The following is a 24398-nucleotide window of genomic DNA, read 5'->3' on the forward strand; positions in this document are numbered from 1 at the left end:
AAGCAATTACAAGTTGGTGGCAGCACAGGAGGTAGAGATGGGAGGGGTTCAGCCTGCTGAGGGAACCATGTCCCTGCAGGTGTTGGATGTGGGCACACGGAAGGATGAAGATGATCCCCCCATGGGGTGGCTTTTGTCAGATGAAGGGTCACAGGGAGCTGTGCATCCGCTCCTTGCCCTCCATTGGCCTGGAACCCTTCCCTGAGGACTGAAAGTGAGTTTCACCTCACGGTTCAGGGGATTAAAAGTGTGCATGTGGTTTGTGTTGGCATTTGTGAACCATTAGTTGTTCAGCTTTTGTAGTGGGATTGTGTGCACTTGGTATGGGTTATATTACATGTGCTTAGATGCTTAGATTGCCCAGAGAAGCTGTGGCTGCCCCATCCCTGGCAGTGCTCAAGGCCAGGTTGGACACAGAGGCTTGGAGCAAGCTGCTCTATGGAAGGTGTCCCTGCCTGTGGCAGGGGTTGGAGCTGGATCAGCTTTAAGGTCCCTTCCAGCCAAAACCAGGCTGGGATTCACTAATGATTCTATGGAATCAGGATGAGGTAAGGAAGGGCCTTGGGAATGGGATGCAATGTGCTGTTACCATCATGCAGATTGTTCCTGCTGCACCATCACATCTTCAGCATCAGACTTTAGTCACCCCCACTGCCCCCCACCCTCACTGGGACAGCCTCAGGGGGCTTTGGTGCCTAGAATTACATATGAACAGATTGTAGAAGAGACATATTTACTCAATAAATAAATACAAATAACATATGGCAGGTTCTAGCATGACATATAGCAATATGCACATTGAAAGGGAGGGTAAGGTGGGCTTGGAGCTTTTGGCTCATTCTAGTTTAGCTTAACACACCAAGGATATAATTTAACCAGGCTGGCACTCGATAACATGACTGTTGCTGCAATATCAAATTGCTTAGAGGGCATATTAGAAGCTACATACTTAGATGGTTGAATATGTTAGTACAGAGTATCCGGTGGGGGGGTTGCTTTAGGATGGCAGGGGACAGTAAAAGCGTGCTTTCCTCTGTAACCGGGGTGTCCTTGGGTGCCCTTGGCCACGTTTTGGGGTGCCTGCCCGCAGTGGGTACATGTGTGTCCCCAGGACCTGCAGCCTGCTCATGGCATGCACCGGCAGAGGGAAGGGGTGGTGGGTACCGGTGGACCTTGAGAGGGTGTTGGGGCTTTTCACCTCCTCTCTGCAAAGCTTTGTGTGGAGCAGAGGAGCTCTGCTCCGTCTGTTTTGGTAAAGCCTTTACCTAAAGCTCGGAGCTCTAATGTCTGGCTCTGTCATACTAGACGAAAGAGAGAGGGAAAAGGAGGAGGTGGCAGCTGGAATTTGGGGTTCAGGGTCATCTCTGAGCCTCTGGGACAGCGCTTAGTCGGGCGAGACAGGCAGTGGGAGGAAGAGGATCGCCTTCTGGCCATAGTGAGTCCGTGGCCCCAGCTTGCTGTTCCCGTTCTTCTTCAGACCTACGAACCAGTTCTTATCCGCGTGCTTTTTGGAGACGTACGTGTTGTAATGGTTTTCTTCAATCCTTTCTAGGAACAGGCACTCCTCACCCAGTAACTGCTGAAAGAGAGCCCCGGGGAACCACAGTGAGATGGGGCGATGCTGTGGGGAGGAGGATGCGCGTTCCTAGTGCAGCAATCCCAGTCTGGGGGCTCTCCCACTGCGATGTGTCAAGACCGACCTCTGAGACCTCCGTGCCCCAGTGAAGCTCATATTCAAAGCCTGGAGGTAAGTAGCCTTAGTGTAGTCCCCTGGGCTCCTCCTGCAGTAATCTGACCATGCTCTGGGCACTTTATTGGGCAATACCTGAGCCCAGCCCCACTCTGTAAGCTGGTCCTGGCACTGGTTCCTGCTCTGGCACTGAGCTGTGCGGTGGCAGCTGCGGGTTCAGAGCATGAGCACAGGGAACAAACCAGCTCTTTGGGGAGGCCGAGCAGCCTGCGACCAGGGTTGTGTGTCACACACTTTGCTCTAAATGGGGCTATTCTTAAAGACCCACAATATTTTGGGTCACTCTGTGCCATACAGTTCCTAGGCACAGGGGGGTCAGCTCCTGCCTTGCACCATCCCCCTCATGCTGGGATGTTGTGGATGCTGCTGCTGCCTCCAGCACAGGGTTTGGTGCAACCAGGATGCAGAGGAAAAATGTGAGGAGGTCTTTGCTCAGTGGCTGTGGGCCATTGCCTGGGGCTGCCTGGGTGGTAAATGGTGTTATTTGGTTATTTATTTCTTTCCCCCCAAAATAAAGCCGTATGAAGAGTGGCCGTCCAGCTGCCAAAACAACAAGCAGAGCCTAATTGCTGCCTGTGGTTTGCATTACTCAGAGCCTCGAGATTTCTGCAAACCTCAAACCCTCTCCATGTCTGGTCCCACCTAAACCTCCTACTTACCGAGCCGTAGAGCAGCCCGTTGGTGTCCATCGCCAGGTACTGCCCAGACTGGGTGCTCTTTATATACACCTCTCCCACGCTTTCCGCGCTGAGCTGGAGCTGAACTGAAAGCAGAAATAAAGCAACAACAGAAGTGAAAGGAAAATAGGAAAAGGGGGAAAAACCCCAACAAAATGTTGTCAGAGATAACGTCCAAGCTGCTAGGAAAGTGGGCAGGGTGGTTTTGTTCCAAAGCCTGGCTTATAAAGAGTTTATAGGAAACAGTACAGCATGTAATAGAAGTGTGTCCTTGTACCCTCTCCTTCAAAGAAACCCCAGAGCCATGCTTTAAGAACCAAAGACCAATTTTTTCCTTATTTTACATCAAAGGAAGAACAGCCTTTTGGTTAGGGCTCTGGAATGGGACACAGGAGATTGGGGTTTTAATTCTGGCTCTAATTTACCAATTTCTCATGTGGTTTTGACAAGACACTTGGGGAGTGACATACACAGAAGTATTTTGAGAGCTAAACCAGGGAGGGGCAGACTTCAGATGCCTGAAAACCCCTGACCCAAAGCATCCCATCCAGCAGTGTGCTGTGCATGGCTTTGTCCGGCACATCATAGACAAAGAGTGGCGAAAGGGCTGGTTTTCATCCTAAAAAAACACCTCTCATAGGAAGCCATGAGCCACAGCTGAGATTGTCCTACTTTGTGGCACTGACATGAGTTTGATAATGAACTGAGAGCAGAGCCTGCACAGGCTGGGCTGGGTGATGCTGTGCTGGTTCATGCAGCCCACTGGGCACCAGCTTCCTGTCCCTGGCACTGATCCTGGACCTCAACTGGGAATTCCAGGGCAAAACAAGTTCCTTATTGGTCTTGTACCGTGGGAGTTGAATGGGTCAGCTGCAGGCCAGGGTGTCTGGGCCACCTCCCTCCTCCACTCAGCATCCTGTACCGAACACAGCAGTTAACGTTTCTCTTTGCCTGGTTACTTCCCCATGGAATGATCTTTAAGGTCCCTTCCAACCCAAACCATTCCATGATTCTTTGATTCTATGAGATAAAAATGGTGACAATGTCCCAAAACCTGATTTCAAGAGAGGGGAGTAGGGGGACCCTCCAGCTGCTGATGGGGACACTCAGGTCTAGGGCCACAGAGAGAGGGAGAATGTCAGGTTCAGGAGCTCACACACAAATTCCTGTGGTTTTCCAGGTCTGTACAGATATTTCCTTCTGTGAAATAATGGGATGAAACAGGAAATGGGGCTGTTTGTGGAAACCAGCGCAGGCTTCATCCTTTGAGGGTCTGCAACATCCTGGTGAGTTTTCGTTTCCCAGTGCAAGTCTGAGATGCTCACACATGGCAGCAAAGTGCACAGTGAGGGGGTCCTTTTGCAGGGCTGGATGCCAGGGCCTTGGAGTGAGGCACTTCTGTTCTCTTTGGAGATCCTCCCTGATTCTGGGGCTAGTGCTGGGCAAGGCAATTTACAATAACAGTGTGAATTCTTGATGCCTATCTGGAGCAAAACTCATGGGCAGCTTGCAAAGCCCCAGCACAGGCTCTACTGCAGCCTTGCATACTGCATCCCGGATGAGCTGCGAGTGTTCTGGTGCCTCGTCCCCCTCTGGGGTCTTCTCTCCTTGCCTTTACCCCCAGGTTTCCCATACGGACCTGGCTTGCGCTCAGGGGCAGGACCGTGGTGCTCGGAGGCAGGCACCGCGCTGCAGGGCTGCTCCGCTGGCACGCGGCCCTTCAGGAGTTTCCTCTGTAAATATTTGTCCGTTCCCGTGTCCAAGCTTACGAGATCATCCGCAGGAGGTTCCTTTCTGGCACAGGTTTCCAAACACGCAGCCCCAGGCCGGCAGCCGAGGAGGTGTGAGCGTGCCGGGGCGCAGCGGGGCCACGCTGCCGGCGCTCGCTACCTGTGTGCATGGTGCAGCCTGAGAGGAAACTCTGGCTCTGAGGTGGCAGCTTGCTTTGCCACAGGGACAAAGGCTGCCTTGGTGTCTGAGACAGGTTTCAGCTCTCATCTAATGGCTTTGCAGGGCATGGTCGAAGCAAGAGGAGCCTCTGTGGCTGCTGTGCTGAATCCTCCACCCCATAGCAAATGCAAAGATACCATAGCAGTGTGTGATGGCTGTGTGCGTGTAGGATGTGAAGCTGCTCCTAAGCCTTTTCTTCCAGCTGCCAGCCATGCAATTAGCACTTGGGTCCTGTGCAGTCTGCCTGCCTGTGATTGCACTCATGACCAGTTTCAGATTTAACACTCCTGCAGGTGGGAAATAGCACTCATACCGTGCCTGCCGGCGCTATGGGTGTGCTTGGTGCGTGTCCCAGAAGGCATGTTGGCACGAGGAGGAAATAGAGCTTGGCACAGGGCCCATCTTCCCCCGCTCCCCCCTTCCTGGCTGATAAAATCATAGGAGCAAGGAGGAGCCCCAAGAAGCCCGGTCGGGTTTGCTTACTGTGCTGGTCGCTCCGGTCCCTGGTCCCATCCACTTTGCCGTCAGGGAGGATGCGCAGGAAGTGGCCGCCGTTGCTGCAGTACAGGAGCTTGGGCTTCTTGTAGTTCCCCGGGGGAAGGTTGAACTTCTCAGTCAGGGCGGTGAAGGTGGTGATCTCCCCTTCGGCCATGGCTCAGCCTCTCCCTGCCGCCGGCCTGCAAGAGATGTGATGGGGTTCGGCAGGGCCGGTGGCACCGAGTGCTTGGCACACACTGCAGCTCCTGCCAGGCTTTTAAAGGGATAGGAGGGAGCCCAGGGGTCCCATCCGGTAGCCGGGGTGGCTCAGGGCAGGTGAATCACAGGGTGGATGATGGCTCTGGCAGTGACACAGCCCCAAGGTGAGGCTCCTCCAGCGTGGGAGGGGTGCGGGGTTTGTCTCCTCACTGGGCGGCAGGACTCTGCCCTTTCAATTTTATCATCGTAAATTCTGTTTTCTTTCTGCTTTCTATTGACGTACGGACTAAAATTATACACTGAGAAAAAGAAGGCTGAAAACCACCCAGTGTCTGATTGAAAGCCACAAGAGGCAGGAAGGGAGCCCAGGTTAATAACTCCCTCCGCTATTATAGCTCTCAAACATGATTATGACTAGGTATTGCAACACGCACTGCATGCCAGATAGCAAATATTACTTCGTATCTTGGCACTCTGCACCTCACCTGGCCAAGGCACACGCATGCTAAAGATCATAACAAGCGTTAGATATTGTGGGAGATGACAGGGACAGGAGGCTTTGACTGCCTGGGCAGTAAGCAGGAGATATGCCCATACACCGATCAATTGTATGAGGAAAAGAGGAACTTTGAGTCTAGATTAAACCATGTCTGTGCACCGTTGGGTCTCAATAAGGCTGGTTAAAAGGGACAGGCAGAGCTCTGGCTGGTGCAGGGAGTGTAACTGGGCATGGGGCAATCCAGCTGCTTAGGAGCAACAGGCGCTGGCTTGGAAGTGCTGCTTCCCTTGGGGCTCCTGAGCTCTCCTTGGGGCCTGGGAAACACATGGAGATTGTCCTGAAACCTCCTTTTGCAATACCCTTTGTGACCGTGATCCATGTTTCAGCAGATGCTGTGCTGCAACCTGAAAGCATCATCAGACCGGTAAGAGAAAGATGCTGTGAATGCTGGAGGGCAAGAGCTGCCATCGCAGCCACAGGATCAGGATGTGCTGTACCTGGGAACCAGAATCCCACATGTGTTCCAGCTATATTCAAATCTATCTGATGGATTCTAGCCTAGAAACTACGTTTAAAATCTCCCGTGAATATTCTGTCTTCCATATACAAATTTCCACAGTGGATTTATGAACAGAAAAAGACAGAGCACAGTACAAATCTAGATGTGGGAAATTATTTCATATATCATGTATTCCCATGGCTATATTATGGGAAATAGAATATAGTCACTGATTATATATACTTACAGATTGTAAAGATGTGTCTTCACCACTGAGCTGTGCTCCTGGTATGTTAGGAGGGAGCTGGTATACAGTGTGAGTTTGCTGTGGTACTTAAGAGCGACCTGGGAGATGTGAAGGATTGCAGCTATTTGCAATTCACACACACGTATCTATCCGTATAATCCCTAAATATTTGGTTGTAAACTCTTAAGTATTGAAATTTGCAGCTGCAGGGAGGGGACCCTCCCTGCTCCAGTGGCTCCCCATAGCCTGTAGAAGATAAAAATGTCTGCAAGCTGGGTTGTTAAAAGCTGAAACCTTGCAAATAGAGACACTGTGGTAAGGACATAGGCTCCGTGCCTTACTCCCAGACGTGTCCCCTCAGGGTCCCTGGCACAACACAAGATTTCCTAGGAAAGGAAAATGGCTGTAAAGAGAAGAGCATCCCCTGCCATCCCAGCCTCAGTTCCTTCTGGTAGCTGCTGGTTCACAGCAGCTCCTCTTTCCTCCTGACTGTCAGCCCGGAGTTTGCTGCGGATGGAGGTATTAAATCCCAATAAACCAGCTGAGCTCACAGTCAATGCACACACACAAAGGATTTTAGACTTTTCCCCACTGCCCTTTCTCCAGAGCCATTTTGATGTTGCTTGGCAAGTCCCTCAGCGCCTACCAAGTGTTTCCTTATCAGCCCAGTGCTTCCTCAGCTATATGCTGTCTTGTGCTGGCAGCTGTTTGGGTCCTTATCTAGGTCTATAAAGTGTCCCTAGACCAGTCCCTCCCCATATCTGCACCTCCTCAATGCCCGCTTTTGCTCTGGGACTATTTGCAAAGCCCGAAGGATCCACTTGTCCCCAGGGAGTCCAACCAAGTTTTGCAGCCTCCTCTGCTGCTGCCCTTGCTCCTGAATGGCCCAAAAGCCGTGTCCATCTCAGCGCTGGCGTGGTCAGACTTTGTGTGTTTGGAAGCTGTGAAGTTCCACAGATCCCCTGTCCAACACAGACAGGGGTTTTGGGAAGAGCTCTTGCAGGAGGCAACGTGGGCTCTCACTTCATGGGTATTCTGTGATGAGGGTGGTGAAACAACCCACAAGAGCTCACAAGCTTCATGGCTCCTGGTGGTTTTCCAAAGCAGGTGATGGACCAGCTAACTATAGCTTCAAGCTCCTTTTTTACCGCAGTCTTCAGGTGAAATGAGGTATTTCGCCGAGTTTCTTGTCCCCAGGCTCATTTTTCTGTCAAGAGATCACACTTTTCTTGTAGCAGATTAGTTTTTAATGCCAAATGTCTGCCAAAACATCTGAAAGAAAGCCTTCACGCTTTCAACGTGGTACATGAGGCTTTAGTGCTGCAGAGCATTAATGGAGATCAGTGGCACTGTGTAATTTCCTGGAACTAAAGCTTTCCTTGAACCTTAATCTGAGGGTAAGAGGTGCTCGGAAGTCTCCTGGGTTGATGCTGGATGGAAGCAAGAAAGAAATATCCCAAAGCTCAGATCAGGATCTCAGCCAAGCTCATGCATCAGCCAGCACAGCAAGGAGCAGACTGGGATGCTCCCTTTGGTTACCTGAGGGTCCGTGCACTCAGGGGTGTTTATGGATAGCTTCAACAGAGCGACTCGACTGGAAATGGCTTCTTCTTTACACATACTTCCTTTACGGTTCTTTGCCATTTTTAGGGTGGATTCAGTGCTCGCCAGCTGCTTTTGACTGCACAGGAGAAGCTGAATGAACGCTATTTTCCACTCCCATTGTCTCTCCTTGCTAAATACTATTGCTGTTCTCATACTTTTATGACCGTGGAGTCGGTACTTCGCGCATACCACCACTCATGGCCCTACTATTACACTTTTGGCAGGAACATGTTAAGTTTTTATGGGAGCTAAAAAGCATGAGAGAGAGAACCTGAACCAAAGACAACATAAAGAGCCTTATTTCTTTGGGTAGAAGCCCAACAAAACGATTAAATAGCTCAAAGCAGAACAGAAAGCTCCCTCCAGGATGCTAAGCTGAGAGACACCACACTCCAGCGGTTATTTGGTGCCCCATGGAGAAAGGAAAATATTCCAAGAGGAGATTGCTGTAAGAGGGGGTGGCAGCTGCTGAGCAGTTGACACCACCGGTTGCACTAGGACAGTAAGTTGGAGCCCAGGCTGGAGAGTGTTTGTCCAAGACCAGCTGGGTTCATGGCTCTCCTCTTTCCTCCCATTCCCACAGCTTCCTGTGCTGCGCTGCCTAGGAGAAAACCGCTGTAGGAATGAATGGCATCATCCCTGGGAGCTGGACCCAGGGCATCTGCTCTGAGGTGGCCCTGGCTCTGCGCTCCGGCGCGGGGGCAGCCCATGGCACTGCTCCTCTTCCTGTGTAAGGAGATGTCAGAACCCCAAGGATCAGAAGGAGGTTTCTGAAGCAGAAAGGACTTTAACGTTTGGGTTGAACTCACTTCTCCACTGCAGCCAGGCCTGGCTGAGCCGCGGTGCTGGAGCAGTGCAGCGTGCGTGCTGCCGGCAGCGGCGAGGAGGGACGAGCCCTCACGGGGCCGGAAGAGCTGGGAAGTTCTGAGAAGTTTGGGTTTGGTTCCAAGCTTTATCACCGCTGCTGCAGCCAAACCAGCGGCTTTGATGTGAGATCCCAAACCCCACGAGCATCCGAGCCTGAGCGTCGAGGGCCGGTTCTGCTGCCAATAACAGGCGAGCTCCGAAATAACCGCACACGCTGGGGGCCACGGAAAAGGAGTGAGGTCCTTCTGCCTTCCCATCAATGCAGGCGTCACCCCTTTGCTTGCATTATAGAGTCAGCATTGATGGGAGTTTGGCAACCTGGGGAGGAGCTTTATCATGTTGCTAAAATGTCTCTGCCCGGTTTTCTTTCCAGACCAGTGCTTCCTCTCTGCTCCTTTTTCTTTAGACTCCTCCTGACTTACTTGAACGGATCCATTTTCTTGAGATCAGAGGCAGGAATGTTGCATGTTCATGACAGCCCATTGCGTCAGAGGCTGATGGACCTGGTGCCTGCGGCTGAGCACGCTGCATCATCAGCACAGCCTCTTCACAACCTCTGATGCCCAAATGGTGCCTTGGTCCCCCAGCCAGGCCATGAAACCAGGAGGCGACCAGCTAAGGTGAGCCTGTTTTTAACTAAAGTATAGAATACCTGGCTACTGTGTGGAGGAAACCAGAAGTATCTCACGTGCCGTGGGTTAAAACAAGATAGGGTTTGACTCAAATGCATTAGAACTGTCCTTGGCTTTGGATACAATCCTTTATGTGGGGTTGAAGTGTTCTGCATGGCCTCTGTTAAGCACCCCCTCAGAACAAGTGTGGCTGCGTTGGTGAGGAGTGCATTTAATCACAGCTGTCAATGGATGATCAGCTGAAGATGGTGCTGGAGCCTCCAGCTAGCAACACCCAGGACTGTGCTGAGGTTTTGTCCTTACTGAGGTCAGTGTCTCCTGCACTGGGCTCTGGTGAGTTCAATGGAAACACTCCTGCTTGACTTGGGAACGTGTTGTTTTCTCCATTGAAGCAGAAATCCTGTTTCTTCCAGGGCACATGACTCAGCTGTGATCAGGCAGCATCACCTCCCGTGGGCTCATTCCCCATTCCCACTCCTGACTGCAGCCACCTGGATAGCACAGTCACTTCCCAGGCGGTGCATAAACACTACAGATGCAAATGGAAAGCACTGTTTTAACAGGTAGACTATTTTTAAGGAATCCAGGCTCTGGCTTTTCTCCACCTATTGCCCATTCCAAGGCATTCCTGAAGTACCCTGTGGGCTGACAGGTACGGCTTTGGGGCGACCCGAGAACAGCCTGATCATATTGAGTGAATATCTCTCCGATAAACAGGGCTTTTATTCATCCCAGATTTTTGGGATCCATTGCATGGGATGGATTTCCTCACCTAGGAAAGGATTAGAGGTCAGCAAGAGGTTTCCTTGTGCTCTGGTTGCTCCAGGAGCTGTGGCACAGTGGCTCTGGGGTTATCACCAGCACAGGCAGCCTGCAAGGGCTGTGTTCCTCCAAAGGGATGCCAGTGCAAGGCACGGCTCAAATTCCTTGGACTGCGGATCCTCTTAGAAGGTCTTAATAAATGATTAGGCCAAGAGTATGATAAATATGTAATAGATCATTTTGTGTGTGTCAGCGGAATGCATTGGCTTGCTTCTAGTCAGTGTTTGTGGCAAGGTGATTTTATCTCAGGCAATATGATTAAATGAAATAGTTATGTGCCAGGTTTTACCCTGTGTAAGTGGAATATGTGGTATAAGGTGTGAGCAAAGCTGTAGGAATTACTCTAACTAATGCCTGCTGTCATCATCAGCCCGAACCATTCTATGACAAGAGGTTGGTCAGGCTCAATTTGACCATTTTATGCCATCCCAGCCCTGGTTTAGCTCCTGTCTCATGTTCCTGCAGGGCTTCAAAGCCATGTGTGACCCGTATGTGGCTGTGAGGCTGTGGCACCCCAGGTGCCGCTTCAAGCTGGGACATCCAGCGCAGCGTCCCAGCAAACTGGTGGCATCCATGGGGAGATGGGAAAGCAAAGTGAAGATCCACTTTCTAATCACCTTCTAGCCTCTCCCACCTCCCGCCCACAGCCTCCTGCAGTCTGCTCATTAACTTAATGACAGTCCCAGCTCCAGCACTCAATCCAGCCCCAGAGCAGGAGCCTTGCCAGGAAGGTCTCGCCTCCTGTGTCCTGTCTGGGTTTAGACCAAGCCCGTGGACACGTACATGAGCAGCACAGGCTGCAGCAGCAAATCCCATTGCCTCATGTGGGGGATTTAAGTGCTAACTCCCAGTGCACAGTGCAAGCCAAATGTGTGGGACCTGCTCTATGGAAAGAACACACTGGATGGAGAATGGCAAAAGCTCAGCCAAGGATGGGCTGGAGGATGAATTGGACCCAGGGGACACGTTTGGGCTTTGCAGTAGAGGCAATTGCCTGATTATCGTCTTCATCTTAAGACACCACTCGCAGTGTTCACTGCTGAAGCCAGTCTGTCCAGTGTGGGTAGATGCTTCCACTGGAGCACACTCCGTGCAGGAGCTGCAGCTCTTCCCAGATAGCAGGGCCTGAGCAAGGACCATGGGCCCTGGGTTGTGCTTCCAGGGCAGAGCTGTGGCCATGACCACTTTTACAAGTGCCCTTTCCTCCTTGCAGGCTCAAGCTGAGACAAATATAAAGCATCATCCCTCCTGTGCTCCACTGCAGTGCTGCCTCCCAGCATCTTGCTTGTGTGGACTACTGGGCTGGCTGGAAGCAGCCACTAATATGTGCCATGAGTGACACCATCCTCATGGTCTCACCTCTGGCACACAAGGAGGATGAGGACCCAGGAATGATGCACAGGGTGCACGTACCTTGTTTTGGGTGTTTGCCACTGGGCAGAGTGTGGTTAAGTGCAGGGCTGTGCACACCTCTCCCATGCTTTGCTTCCCAGGGGAAAAGCATCTGGAGACAGTGGAAAGGGATGCTGTAAAACTAATCCATTGTTGTTGGTTGAAATGTTTGGTGATGGTGTAAGAAACCCTCCTGGGCAGGGGGCACTTGGCATGCCCCAGTGTGCTGATGCAGGAGTGAAGTGACATCTTCCCACTTGGCTCCTGCTCAGCATCCCCAGGCATGGGGGACCCCATCCACACCCTGCTCAGGACCCGGTTCCCCGGCATACAGGGAGGTTAAGCTGAGTGACAAATGTCACTGTCCCCCCTGCCACTCACCCCTGGTGTCCAAGCAGGACACTGGGCAAGAGGCCAGACCACATAACAGGAGCACCCAGGCTGGTCTGGGCGCCCACGGAAGGATGGATGGATGGATGGATGGATGGATGGATGGATGGATGGATGGACGGACAAACAGCGGTGTCAGCCGTGCTGCTCCCAGCCAGGGCAGGCTTCTCATGGCTCTGTTTTCCTGCTCTGGTTATAGGTGCTTTTCTCCATCCCTCCTCCCTCCTCGCTGTCTCTTGGAGCATTTAGACAACACATGGCTGCTTGCAGCAGGAGCTGCTCTGCCTCAGGCCAGCTCTGCCCAGTAAAAGCAGTGGCTGGCTTAAATGTCACACTCTAACCCTAAATTTTCACTGTATGCAATGCTCCTCTGCCAAGGGGCTGATCTGATTCTCCTGTTGTACCCTGTCCTGTCTGAGCCCTCTGGTCCCACCCAAGCAAAGCCTCCTGCTGATGCCCCCGTTTCAGGTACCTGCCTGGTCCCTGCTCCTCTCGGTCACCCTCTGTCAGCCCCGAGCCCTCACCAGTCTCCTGGTGCTCGGACGGGTCTGCAGTCTCAGCGTGCTGTTGGTAACCAGGCATGAGGCTCGAGTTAGGAGTGAAAAGCAGGAATCCTCGCGTGGTGTCAGATGCAACACTTCCTGCAGCTGGCCCTCTGAAGGGTGGCCAAGCTCAATGAAGGCTTGGCTCCGGCTTCAAAACTGGGATTTGAGTTTGGGTTCAGGCTTTGTACCATGTCCTTCCCCAAAGATGCGGAGGATGCTGGAATTGAGGGTTTCATCTCCAGGCCAAGTGAAACCCCACATCCATCCTCGTGGTTAACCATCAGTAGACATATCATCGCTCAGAAATCGAACTTCCTCCAGCATAGTCTCATTCTTGGTTGTTCCAAGGAAAATCACTTGGTTTCTGGTTCCCCATAAGCTCAGCAGTGATTTTTTTCTATGCTGGAAATGTGCAAGGAGTTAATTCTGTTCCTTCTGAAATATTTGTGTAAGGGCTATAGAGCTTGTCTTGTGCAGTGCTGAGAAAAGCTGGCTGCAGGAATTCTGTTCTTAATTCTGCTGCTCAATAGCTTATTTTAAATGCAGTGTCTAGGAGCTATGGATGGGAACTCCTTTTTTTTTTGTGCTTCCTGTTTTCCTGTGCACTCTGCTGCTCAATAAATAATCATTTTCTTATCTGCATGACTTAGGGCTGGCGAAAATACCTTCCAGAGTCAGACTGCAGTGCAGAGGAGCATGCAAGGAGAGCTTCAGATGAAAGATCAGAGCAAGGCGAGCTCAAAGCTGAATGTGGGTAAGTGCAGATGAGTGAGGCAGCAAACCCCTCCAGCATCATCAGCTGTGGGTAAGAAGTCACTGGAGTAAAGTGTCCGGAGAAGCCGTGCGTTGCCACCTCCTCTGTCTGTGGAGCCAGACAGGTCGCTGCTTTGACATTTTAGGGAGAAACTGGGGGAGTTCTTGGTTCCAGGCAGTGGGTGGCTCTGGAGGCCCACGGTCACCAACCTGTCCACTTGTCACCCTCATCTCCAGCCTAGAAAGCAGTGTGAATTTCACACCGGGGTGCACCAGAGCTTGGTAGAAGATGGAGCCCCAGTTCTGGTCCCCGCTATCCCAGCTGGGGCACATGAGGCACCTGGGCACTGATTCTGTCCTTGCCATGGCATCAGTGATGAAGGCAGCGTGACCTCAGGCCGCCCGTCAGCAGGCAGGAGCAGGCAGCCACTTCTGCACCGCCCCAAGGAAAACAGAGCCCTGCCTCGCACGCTGCTGCTGTTTCCATCACGGCACCCTCAGAGGCAGGGGGATGGTTTCTGGATGGCTTCTGCCCTTCCTCACCTCCGTAAACAACAAAGCACCATAAAAAGCGCGTTGCAGGGGCAAAGGCTGCAATTTGAAGGACCTGGTGAACCTCAGCCGCTGTAGCAGAGCACTCCAGAGCTCTTTCCGTGGAGGTGACACCCACGGTGGTTATTTCCAGCTCCCGAGTGGGCAGACTGCAGCCACCGGGGTGGTGGTTGTTGATCCTGGTGTTTCCACAGCCAGTTTAGGGGAAAGCGGCTGGGGTCAGGCTGCCCCACAGGGATGCAGCTGAGGATGCTGGTGATGACAGGAGGCAGAGATGCTCTGGATCATCTCAGTGGCGAAAAAAAGCCAAACTGAACCAGAAACCTTTGGGACAGCAACTTGTGGTCCCGCAGATGTGAGCACTGCTATCCCTGCTAGTGCTGGGACAGGGGGGCTGCTCACAGCCCTGGAACAACCGGAGTGCCAGGAGCGCTGCTGTCTGTGTATCCAGCATTCTGGGTGCTCTATGCCCAGGGCTCCTGAGAGGAGCTGGAGCTGTGCCTTGGGCTTCACTGACCAGCTCCGCTGGCAGCATCCGGCCTTTGGGGGATGTTATTGTGTGCAAGCACCGTTTGGATCAGCCCTTTCCTGCCCACGTAGCTCTGTGAATAGGGGATGTGTGTGCCCTAAAACCAGCCACGTTCCAAAAGGGGAATGCTGCATATACCAGGGGTGATAATGCAGTATTTAAAATGCAGCCAAGCTACGACAAGTGTCTCATGAATTGCACTGGGATGGAGATGCTCCATAAACAAGGAAAACATTAACATCAGCATGCATCAGTCCCTGCATCAGTCAGAAGCTTTTTAGAACATGCTGCAGCAAAGGGAATATTAAGGAAGGGGAAGGGAGGGTGTTTAACTTGTATTCGCTGTCCAAGATTTGACCTGCAAATGAAGCTCAAATATAGAGGCAGATGGAAATTCCAGTGGAAAATGTACCCCGCCGAGCAGTATTCTCTGTGCAAGATAAACACACCCCGTGAGGATGTGCAGCTGTTAGAGCATGAAGAGTGACCTCTCTGGGGAAAACAGTGGGCGAAAAGCAGCTCTCGGGAGCTGCCAGGGAGTGGCCGGTGCACGGAGGGGACAGGCTGCTCCATCTCCAGGTTGGATGGTGCAGGGATGCAGTCGGTGCCATGCATGGCAGGGAGATGTGCAGGAAGCAGCCAGGTCGTCTGGCGCTGAGAGATTGGTGTAGGCTTTAGTTTTCAGGGGATTTATGGTGTGCAGTGTCCCTTGTGTAAGCGAACAGCTTGGATCTGGAGCTCATCTGCTGCTGCGCTGACTGGGACTTGTCATGGTAAAGATCTCCCCCTCCTGTCCACCCAGGCAGAGCCGGATGAGAGCAAACAGGGGAATAACTCACTCAGGGCTCCTGCTCTTGTGTGACCTGAGCACCGACCAGCCAGGCTCAGCGTGTGATTCGGGGCACCTTGAGCGAGTGAGGGTGACCATGCCCTGAAGGTTGGCCTGCAGGCTGGGCAAGCTGCCTGCAGACCCTGGGCTGGGGATGCTGGGGGCAGCTGTGGCCATAAGGGTGACTGTGCACCTCGCATGGGCCACTGCTGAGCCACTGCCACCCTGTCAGTGCATGAGTAGAGGAGGAAGAGGAGGTCTAAGCTCGGTAAGGGAGGGCACGGGCAGCACAGGGCACCAGGAGCTTGTCCCTGAGCATCCCTGGGGATGTCTGTGGACATCACTGGAGGAGAAGCTGCCCAACCATAGCCTTTGGTGCCTTGCAAAGGGCAGCAGTGGGAGCTGCTCTGGGCAGTGCTGCTGAGCTTATTTCTGCACAAATAAGGTCCCTGCATGGGTAAGTGCTGGCCGGGCTCATCTGCGGGTGGGACAGGCACATTCACCGACTGCAGAGACGTGGGCAGCGAAGATCTGAGGTCAAGGCTGACTCCCAGATCTCGGCTCTTGAAGCACAGGTCTAAATTAAGAGCCAGAAGCAAGGACAGAGCTGGTGAGCACAAAGTCGTGAGTCATTTATTGACTGTGTCTAGACCGCTGTGGGCAAAGTGCAAATCCTTGGGAGGACAACTTGGACAGGACAACACCGCTCCAGAAATGAGCCTGAAGGGGACAAAAGGGGTTTGGCTGTCACCCTGTGAGTCAGCGGTGCGGAGCCTGCAAAACACTCCGTCTGGAAAGCCCTTTTATTGCCTCTTTTCTAATCTTTGTCCTCAGGGTTAGCTGTCAGGCTTGGAAACGCTGCCTAGGAGATGTCTGCTTGGTCCATCCCTGAGCAGCCCCCTCGCTTTGTGTGCTTTCCCATGCGCAAGGGAGCAGGTTTGGGGTGCAGGGGCAGCATGGACCCCAGTAAGGGGGTTACGCACCCTGTGATGGGATGCATAGGCAGCCGGCACCACAGTAAGGGGATACACGAGGGGGTGCACACCCTGCTAAGGGGATACACACCCTCCTAAGGGGGTACAGGGGCAGCAGGCACCCCGTTAGGGGCTCTGCAGCTGCAGGGGCTGTGCGAGGCTCAGGTCGGGGCTGCTTTGCCTGTTTGTTCCAGCCGGGAGGGTTTGCTGCTCTGCTGCCAAACCCGCAGGGGTGAGCAGAGGCAGTTTATACACCTGGGCTCGGAGGAGGAGGGTAATTGCCCAGAGACCATAATTACCGCCCTGGGCTGTAAAGGCCGGCACTGGTCAGTGGAGCGGTGCCCCGCGGCCGCAGGGAGCTGCAGGCTCTCTCACTCTGTATTGATGGATTCCTTCTATGCTCCTCAGGTTTCCAGCTTTCTGGAGCAGCCGCCTTTTCCACACCAGCAGGCAGCCCTGTGTGCAGTGTTGTTTTGGTCACCAGATCACTTTAATCACTGTTTTCCCCCTCTGCTCTCCTCTCATCTTTATCTCTCTTTCTCTGCTGGCATCACTCTGGAGGATGCAGTTTTCAGGGGTGATTTCATTCCTCTTAAAGCGCCTCTGTCTCATCCTGGGGAGAGTCAGGCCAGGGACTTGGGACAAATCAAAGGGGAAAGGGGGTTTTTCTGAATTCACTTTTGAGTTGGTGAAGGCCCAGAAGCGTGGGTTTTGTTACCTGATTAAAACACAGGTTGGGCTTTAAGCTGCACCATGGATGTGTGCTAAGGTGCTGTGCTGGGGTTAATAGAACAGTATTTAGCACTGGCTGTGTATTAGCTACTCTTGAAAGGAATCTGTAAATATTAACCATGGCGCTCTCTGAGGGCCTGTGTTAGCTTTCATCTGCCACGTTCAGCAGCTGGGAAAAAGCAGTGTTTCTGTTATGCTGCTTTCCTTGGTGTGCGAACAAGGTTTCAGGAAGAAAGGATGGGTCTGTGGCAGCCGGAGCTTTGCTGCCTTTGCTACCCCTGGCTGCAGTGCATCGCTGTCTCTAACCCAGGCATGCAGGTGAGCCCTGTCCCTGCGGAGGGCAGTGCCACCCCTCCATGTTTGACACGTTACAGCATGTGGAGTACATGGCATCAGCACGGCACTGATCTCTTCTGCAACTGCTCTGAAGGCCTCGGCATCTGCTTTTGTTCTCCGATAGCATTAAAACAACAGACGCTGGTGCTCAAAACAAGGCACAAAATAGCAATGGCCATTGCTGAGAAATACTGAGTCACGCACCTCTCTTCTCTCACAACTGGGGGAGAGGGAGGATTCAGTGATGCCACACAACACGAGGGGCAGAGCTTCATGACAAAGCCATCGTCCCTCTCTTGCTGAACTGGTTTTCAACAAATTCTTCTGCCAAGAGGTTTCTATTGTGAGCGGTTTGAACGGCAAACCCAGGCAGGCCTCCAGCCCAAAGGATCAGCACTGATACCTGCACTGGCAGAGAATACATGCGGGGTTTCTGAATACACCCCACCACAAGTCACTGCCTCTGGGTTCGAGGGGATGATGCCTCGTGCCCAGGTTCAGCTGTGACAGAGCTTTCTGTGAATCACAGAACCCCAGCTTGGTTTGGGTTGAAGGGACCTTAAAGCTCCCCCAGCTCCAACCCCTGCCACGGGCAGGGACCCCTTCCACTAGAGCAGCTTGCTCCAAGCCCGTGTGTCCAACCTGGCAGCTGTATTTTCAGGGGTCACAGTTCAGTTACCCCGAACTGGTGTTTAAACAACACAGGGTGAGGCTGACCCTCCGCTCTGATGGGAGCTGCCTTCCCTGTGCCTCCCTGCAGCCCTTCCCCGCTCCCACGGCCTCTCATGATGGATTGCAAATGAAATGGAGCCAGGCGCCGAGAGGCAGCAGCTCTCATTTGATAATCTTATTTCCTGCTAAACAGAAGCCAAAAACTTCTGATTGAGAAGAAGTTTCTAATAGAAATAGAACTGTCTGTGATATGTGTGTTCTCCCATGCATTTATCTCCTCAGCCCCCTCACCTCCAGCAGTGGGCAGGGATGTGGCTCCTCCATGTCCTGCTCCACTGGTGGAGCCACTTGTGCTCTGCAGCTCTTACATCTTAGGCAGAAGCTCTTCCCTGTGAGGGTGCTGAGGCGCTGGCACAGGGTGCCCAGAGAAGCTGTGGCTGCCCCATCCCTGGCAGTGCTCAAGGCCAGGTTGGACACAGGGGCTTGGAGCAAGCTGCTCTAGTGGAAGGTGTTGGGGCTGGAGCTGGAGGAGCTTTAAGGTCCTTTCCAACCCAACCCATTGCATGATTCTCTGATGCAATTAGGAAAGGTTATCTGAGTTGTACCGGTGTGTGCCAGCCCACTGTTCTGTTAAGGGAAAAAATCCCCAACCCAAGCCATAGGTTATCCGGCTGTTAAAGGGGTGCTCGCAGGTGACATTGCGATTTGGGATACAGGACATTCCAGCTGCTCCCAGGATACATGCACCACCGGTCTTCAAAGCCTTTGCCAAGTGCTGGAAAACGGATGGGCTCTGACGCAGCACCCCTGAACAGCCTGGTCCACACAGCAGGGCTCGGCAGCACAGCCACCTCCCAGCAAACACTGCTCCTCTCCCCCACAGCAAAGAGCACGGGAAGAGTCTGGGTGCCCTGTGCAGAGGAAAACCACCCAGCACCCCCAGCCTGTGCCCTGCTGGACCAGCAAATATTTACACACAAATACGACTCAAAGGGAAGAGCCAGGGCTGGCCAGAGCTGGCCACAGTGAGGAAGAACCAGCCCTCTGTCCCCATGGGGTGCGGAGCAGAGGTTGGAGGTCTTATTGGGTGAGAATAATCAAGGTCCTTCCTAAGGGCTGAGCTCCGTTATTGTTTCATTTCTGACTTGGCATCAAAGGAGAAAGCAAGTGTTTCAGAAGGTGCTGGATGTTCTGGTGTGGGTCTGTTGTATGAGCGCATCATTGGAAGCGCATTGAAATGAGAGACTGAAATAAACCCGCTGCAGTTATTATCCTTACGGGCCCTGTGCCTGAGCCCTAACTCCTCATTACAACTGTGCTCGGAGCTGTTAACTGCTATCCGAGCCAAGCCGAAGATGCCAAATATAAAGGCAAATTGCTGCAAGCTCTAATTGCTGGGTGAGTTCAGGTGCTGAGCCCCACACATCCCCGCTGCCCACTGGTGCCACACGTCCCTGCCACCCTCTGCCACCTCCCCGAGCATCTTTGCTTGTTTGTGCCATTTAGCAAAGCGGAAGAGCCTGATAAAGCAGCCACAGGGCAGACAGGTCCTTGTCACTGTCACCAATCATCCCTGTGCTGAGGAACAGGGGTCCTGAGCACCACAGGGCTTCGCCTTGAAAAGCAGTGTGCAGGAGCCATGCAGCTGATGGGGAATAAAGTGGAAGGAGCCATAGCCAGCTGCGTGATGAGCTGCTTGGTTGGGAGGAAGATCAAGGTCTCAGGAGTGGGAGGAAGGCCAAAGTCATCTGGGGAGCTTGGGAGGGAAAGTCCATCCCCTGGGCTGGGGTGGAGCTGGGAAGGAAAGTTTATCCAGAGGGCTTGCAAAGCTCTGGGTCTGCCTGGAGACCTCGGTGGACCTGAACTCTCCTCAGCCCTAATCCAAAGTGCGTGTTCCTGCGCATCCTGAGTGCTTGGAGCAGCCGGAGGAAGCGGGGCCCGACCCAGCAGTGCGGGGAGAACAATTGGACATTGTGCTGCCTTATCACCACTGAGCCCAGTCCTGCCCTTAGGAACCCATTAAACTTTAGACCCCTGTTTGTGCAGATCTTCCCGTACGTCTCACGCTCTCCAAGGCGATTACTGCAGGGCTGAGAGGTGGCCAGGCCTCCCCAGTACTGCTGCCAGCACCACCCAGTGCACTGGGTCCAGGAGCCAGTGGGGTGATGCTGGGGTGCTCGGGAGCAGGGACCAAACCCTGCACTGGGGTGGTGAGGTGATGTCTCACGGGCACGGCTGTGGCAGCCATCCCGAGGGATGCTGATGGGGCTGGTGGGGTGAGCCGGGGGGTACTGGTACCTCTGAGCAGTGGGATGGACCCTGAGGCACCTTCAGTGTGCCACCCTCATGGCAGCTACAAGCACTGCTCAGCCTCTGAAGCAAGGCATGGGGTGCATGACCAAAGCGGGGGGCTGAACCAGGGCATTGCTGGTGTCTGGCCAGGAATTAACCTGAACCCGCTTTGCTTCCACCCTGCCTTGTCCAACCACTGCTTTTACCTATTTTCTTCTTCCCTCCCCACCAGCGTTTCCCAGCTTGGATCCTGACCCCTCCCTTTTGGCTTGGACATCCCTGAGACCACCCAGCTCAAACGCTGTCCCTGCATCCCCAGAACAGCCGGGGAGCTGTGGCTGCAGGAGGAGGAGGAGGAGGAAGAGGCGATGCCCAGCGCTCGGGCAGGAAAAGGTCAGAGGGAGCAGAGGTTGGCTGCGCACGATTGCTTCTCATGAGATCTGAACTTACAGAAGCTCACGCAAGTCAAAAGATATGTTTCAGTAGGAGCAGGGTGTCTGGCTGGAATGGGCCCCAGGAAGTTGTTTTGGTTTTTAAATAAATAGCTGTATCTTGCATCAAAAATGAACCATTTTGCATCAGAAATGAACCGTTTCCTAGTGCTGTGTCACTTCAACAGATTCCCTGTTTTTTAATGCTCCAAATACCGTGTTTTGCGATTTAAGATGTATTTTATATTTCAATTCTCATCCTGATCCAGGTTTCTTGGGCTAATTTGCAGTAATTCTGAGGTCACAATTTGAACGGATGTTCGGTTCCGGGTTCCCTCCTCTCTCAGGGGGCTGCAGTCTCTTGCGGGGTTCGGGGGGGGGCTGAACCCCTGCCTCATCCCCGCCCCCCCAGCCCACCCCCAGCCCCGGGGGGTACCGGCAGCTCCCCCCTTTCCCTCCCCGGCACCTACCGCCGGCTCCGCGTCCTCCCGGCTGCGGCTCCGCTGCGTCGGGCGAGGGGAGAAGAGGGATCAAACCGATCAACCCCCGGCGCTGATGGTGGTGATGATGATGGTGATGATGCAGAGCTGCCTCCCCGCGGCGGGACCGATGGGGAAGGGGGGGCTGTGGCTGCCGGGGGGCGGGCGGGGGAGCTCGATCGCATCCACCTGCCCGCCGGGAGCTCTGGGCAGGCGCCGGGGCGGGCGCTGGGGCTGGGGCTGAGCCTCCCATCGCCGGGGAAACCCAACCAGGGAGCGCAGGACGGAGGAGCGGCAGCGCTGCCGCCGCTCGCGGTTCCCACGTCCCCGGGGCTGCTGTGCGGGCGCGGTTATCCCAGCGGGGAAGGCAATGGCCCCCCCTCAGCTCCTGCATGGGGCCGGCGGTCTGCGCCCTGCCCCGGGTGCCGCAGGGCTGCGCCGGGCACGGACACCGGCACCGCGCCCCGGGCTGCCAGAGCTTGGCCTTAAAAGCCGAAAAGCTCCGGAGAGCGCTGTCAGCTTGAGGGAATGCAGCCCCGTGTCCCCGGGGACTGAGCTGGCTGAGTCTGTGCCGCGGCCGGACACGGGGCTCCGGCGGGTTTGGGGGGCACCGGCGGGTGCTGGGGTCAGGCTCTGTGTCGGGGGTGCCAGCAGCAGGTTTGGGGTGCAGGCTGCGGGGCGCTGCGTGTGAGCTGGCTGCAGTGTTACTGAAGCAAGAGCGATGACTTCACCGCTTGGCCATTCACCAGTGCTTTGATGTGGTGTTTAAGCTGCGTTATCTAAGGCTCGCTTAGAATGGGCTTTTAGTCCCGGCTCACATGGAGCCTGTGTATTTGGGCAGGCTGGGCTGGAAGCCTGCCGAACCCAGCGTTCTGATTGGAACACGTTCTGACTGACTGCACTTAGCAGCCGGTGGGGATGGCTCCTAATGCACCCAGCAGTGCAGGTGGGCTCTGGACCTCCCTGGCATCGCTGTTATTCCTATTCTGGTTTAGTTTGAGCAAGCCCACCCAAGATTTCCTTCTGCTATTTCAGCCACATGTTGAAAATAGAAAGAAAAAAAAATATAAGACAGATACAGCCAAACATTTCTGTGTCTCAAAAAAAAGAGTGGCCCTGGCTTTGGCTTGGGCTTTCCTGGATGACAGGCGTGGGGTTGTTAGCATATGAGGGATGCTGGGAAACGCTGCTCCACTTTCTCATGCGAGGGAGCATCCCCTTGTTTTGGAGCTGTGGGTGACTGCCCCAGCCCCCCTGCCCCTGCCTGCTCCTGTTGTGGTTGGCATTTGGCAGCTCTGAGGCCATGCAGGGCACCGGGAGCCGCTGCCGGCGTCCTGCCAACCGCTGCTCTGTGTCCCTGTCTGCTCCGTCCTGCAGACAGCGAGCGGGGATGGAGCCAGCAGCCGGCAGCGCCGCAGGGACACGGAGCAAACACCAGCCCTGGGGTGGGCTCCTGCACTGCTCACAGCCAGCCCTGCTCCCCCTGCCCACCCTGCCCGCAGCACCCGCACACAGCAGGCACCCAGGCTACTTCCCAGCCCTTGGGGTGGCTGCTGAAGGCTGGTCCCTGCCGCTGCCAGGGGTGAGGAACCTCCTCACCTCCCCGCCGCAAACATCCGCAGGCCTCCTCGGCCACTACTCCCATAAAGAACACACTTCTTGGGGTTGTTTGGAAACCTGGCACCCAGCCGTATGCAGGCAGTGCCCGTGCAGGCAGCTGAGCCCCAGCACACGCGGCCCCAGCAGCTCCTCCTTCCCCTGAACCCGCAGTCACGCAGCAGAGGCGACTTAGGCAAATCCTACTGCAAGTTTAAAATGAGCCCCAGGAGATCCCCAGGTCCCAAAGCTTTGGTTGAATTCCTTTTGGGATTGCTGAAACAGCTCAGCATGTGCCACTCAGCCAGGACAAGCTGGGAACAGCCCTGAAATGGAAAGTCCCCCCTCCTGCTTCCCTGCCAGCTCCCTGCCTGTGAGCCCGGAGAGAGGAAAAGGAAACCCCAGTTGTTCCCCCAGCGATGCACACCCGAACTTGGCCGGGAGCTCAGGAACCAGGACGGCGCATGGCAGATCCTACGGGAAGAGGTTGCAAAGCCCCCACGAGGCTGCCAGGATGCCCTGCCCGGGGCACTGGGAATGCTGGAAGAGGCACTCACCTGCCGGGATGCAAGGGCTGGTGGTGGCAGCAGCACTGGAGGGGCAACGGGAGGACACGGTGCCAGGGGACAGGCAGCTCCCGTTCCTGCTCCTGCACCACTCACGGGTGCTCCAGAGCCAGGCAGGGTTCCTCAGATGGGCGCAGGCATCGAGGCTGAGCTGGACCTTGGCTGGGAGCTGTCATCAGATGGCGGGCACCGCAGGCACCGCCGCTGGCAGCGCGGACCACACGCCGCTCTGCACCCACATAGGACAAGGAAGTATGGATAATCCTTCGCCTTGCTATTTTTTCCCTCTCATGTGATCTTGTTTTTGGACTGCTATTTCGGGGCTGGACTCCAGCCCAGGTGAAAGACAGGGATTTAACCCAGCCTGCCTCCCCCATTGCCCGGAGGGCCTCCCAGCACCTCAGCCTGCCTGCCTAGGGGATGGGGTTAAACCCTGCTGCAGCTCACATTCCCTATGTGCTTCCCAGCCCTTTCCCTCTCCTGCTGCAAAGCCCTTTCTGTCCCTGGACTACTTCTGTGCAGTCAGGGGATGATGGCAAACAGGCTGTGGCGTGCATGGTGTGTCCGGCCGCCCTGTGCCCCAGGGCTCTTCATGTGCACAGTTGCAGAGTTGGAGTCTCCCAGCACCATTTGCCCTCTTTCTGCCCATTTCTCCCCTAGGAACAGCCTGGCAGGAAGCTGTTGGGAGATAAATGAATTAAAAATATGCTCACAGCTTGCAACAGCTTGACACGAACTGTTGTGAGGCCTGGTCCAGTGTTCCCCATTTAGGTCTTTCAGCTCTGGGGTGTCCAAGACAAGGGGGACATGGAGCTGTTCAATGAGTCCAGGGGAGGCCATGGAGCTGCTGCGAGGGCTGGAGCAGCTCTGCTCTGGAGCCAGGCTGAGAGAGCTGGGCTGGGGCAGCCTGGAGAAGAGAAGGCTCCTGAAGGGGAGACCTGAGAGCAGCTCCAGTGCCTGAAGGGGCTGCAGGAAACTTGGAGAGGGGCTTTGGACAAGGGCCTGCAGGGACAGGCCAAGGGGAATGGCTTTAACCTGCCAGCTTTTCTTTCACACTCCGCAATCCCGAGTGCTCTTGATGACAAC

General features: G+C 54.3%; 1 protein-coding gene and 2 long non-coding RNA genes across 6 annotated transcripts; 2 read left to right on the forward strand and 1 right to left on the reverse strand.

Moving 5' to 3' along the window:
• Positions 1-716: 716 nt before the first annotated feature.
• Positions 717-23581, reverse strand: FGF1 (fibroblast growth factor 1). Of its 3 annotated transcripts, none has more exons than XM_062638176.1 (4): positions 23304-23581; positions 4861-5054; positions 2410-2513; positions 717-1579 (listed from the first exon to the last, which is right to left on the reverse strand). In XM_062638176.1, exons 2-4 carry the CDS (start codon positions 5027-5029, stop codon positions 1385-1387), a joined length of 468 nt encoding a protein of 155 aa, XP_062494160.1. In that variant the 5' UTR covers positions 5030-5054; positions 23304-23581; the 3' UTR covers positions 717-1384. The 3 variants fall into 3 exon arrangements, with proteins under 3 accessions (XP_062494160.1, XP_062494161.1, XP_062494159.1); XM_062638177.1 differs by lacking the exon at positions 23304-23581 and adding an exon at positions 21142-21451 and having other exon boundaries at positions 717-1576; XM_062638175.1 differs by lacking the exon at positions 23304-23581 and adding an exon at positions 21142-21425.
• Positions 1557-6187, forward strand: LOC134173785 (uncharacterized). 2 transcript variants are annotated; one of them, XR_009968396.1, is made up of 3 exons: positions 1557-1747; positions 3608-3713; positions 5959-6187. It is a non-coding gene; the product is annotated as an uncharacterized LOC134173785 (long non-coding RNA). The 2 variants fall into 2 exon arrangements; XR_009968397.1 differs by having other exon boundaries at positions 5962-6187.
• Positions 7324-21041, forward strand: LOC134173784 (uncharacterized). Its single transcript, XR_009968395.1, has 3 exons — positions 7324-11653; positions 13222-13325; positions 20473-21041. It is a non-coding gene; the product is annotated as an uncharacterized LOC134173784 (long non-coding RNA).
• Positions 23582-24398: the final 817 nt, after the last annotated feature.

Source organism: Pezoporus occidentalis, unplaced genomic scaffold, assembly GCF_034315485.1.
Source record: "Pezoporus occidentalis ecotype Australia unplaced genomic scaffold, CSIRO_AGI_Poc_V1 ctg55, whole genome shotgun sequence".
Taxonomy (NCBI): Eukaryota; Metazoa; Chordata; class Aves; order Psittaciformes; family Psittacidae; genus Pezoporus; species Pezoporus occidentalis.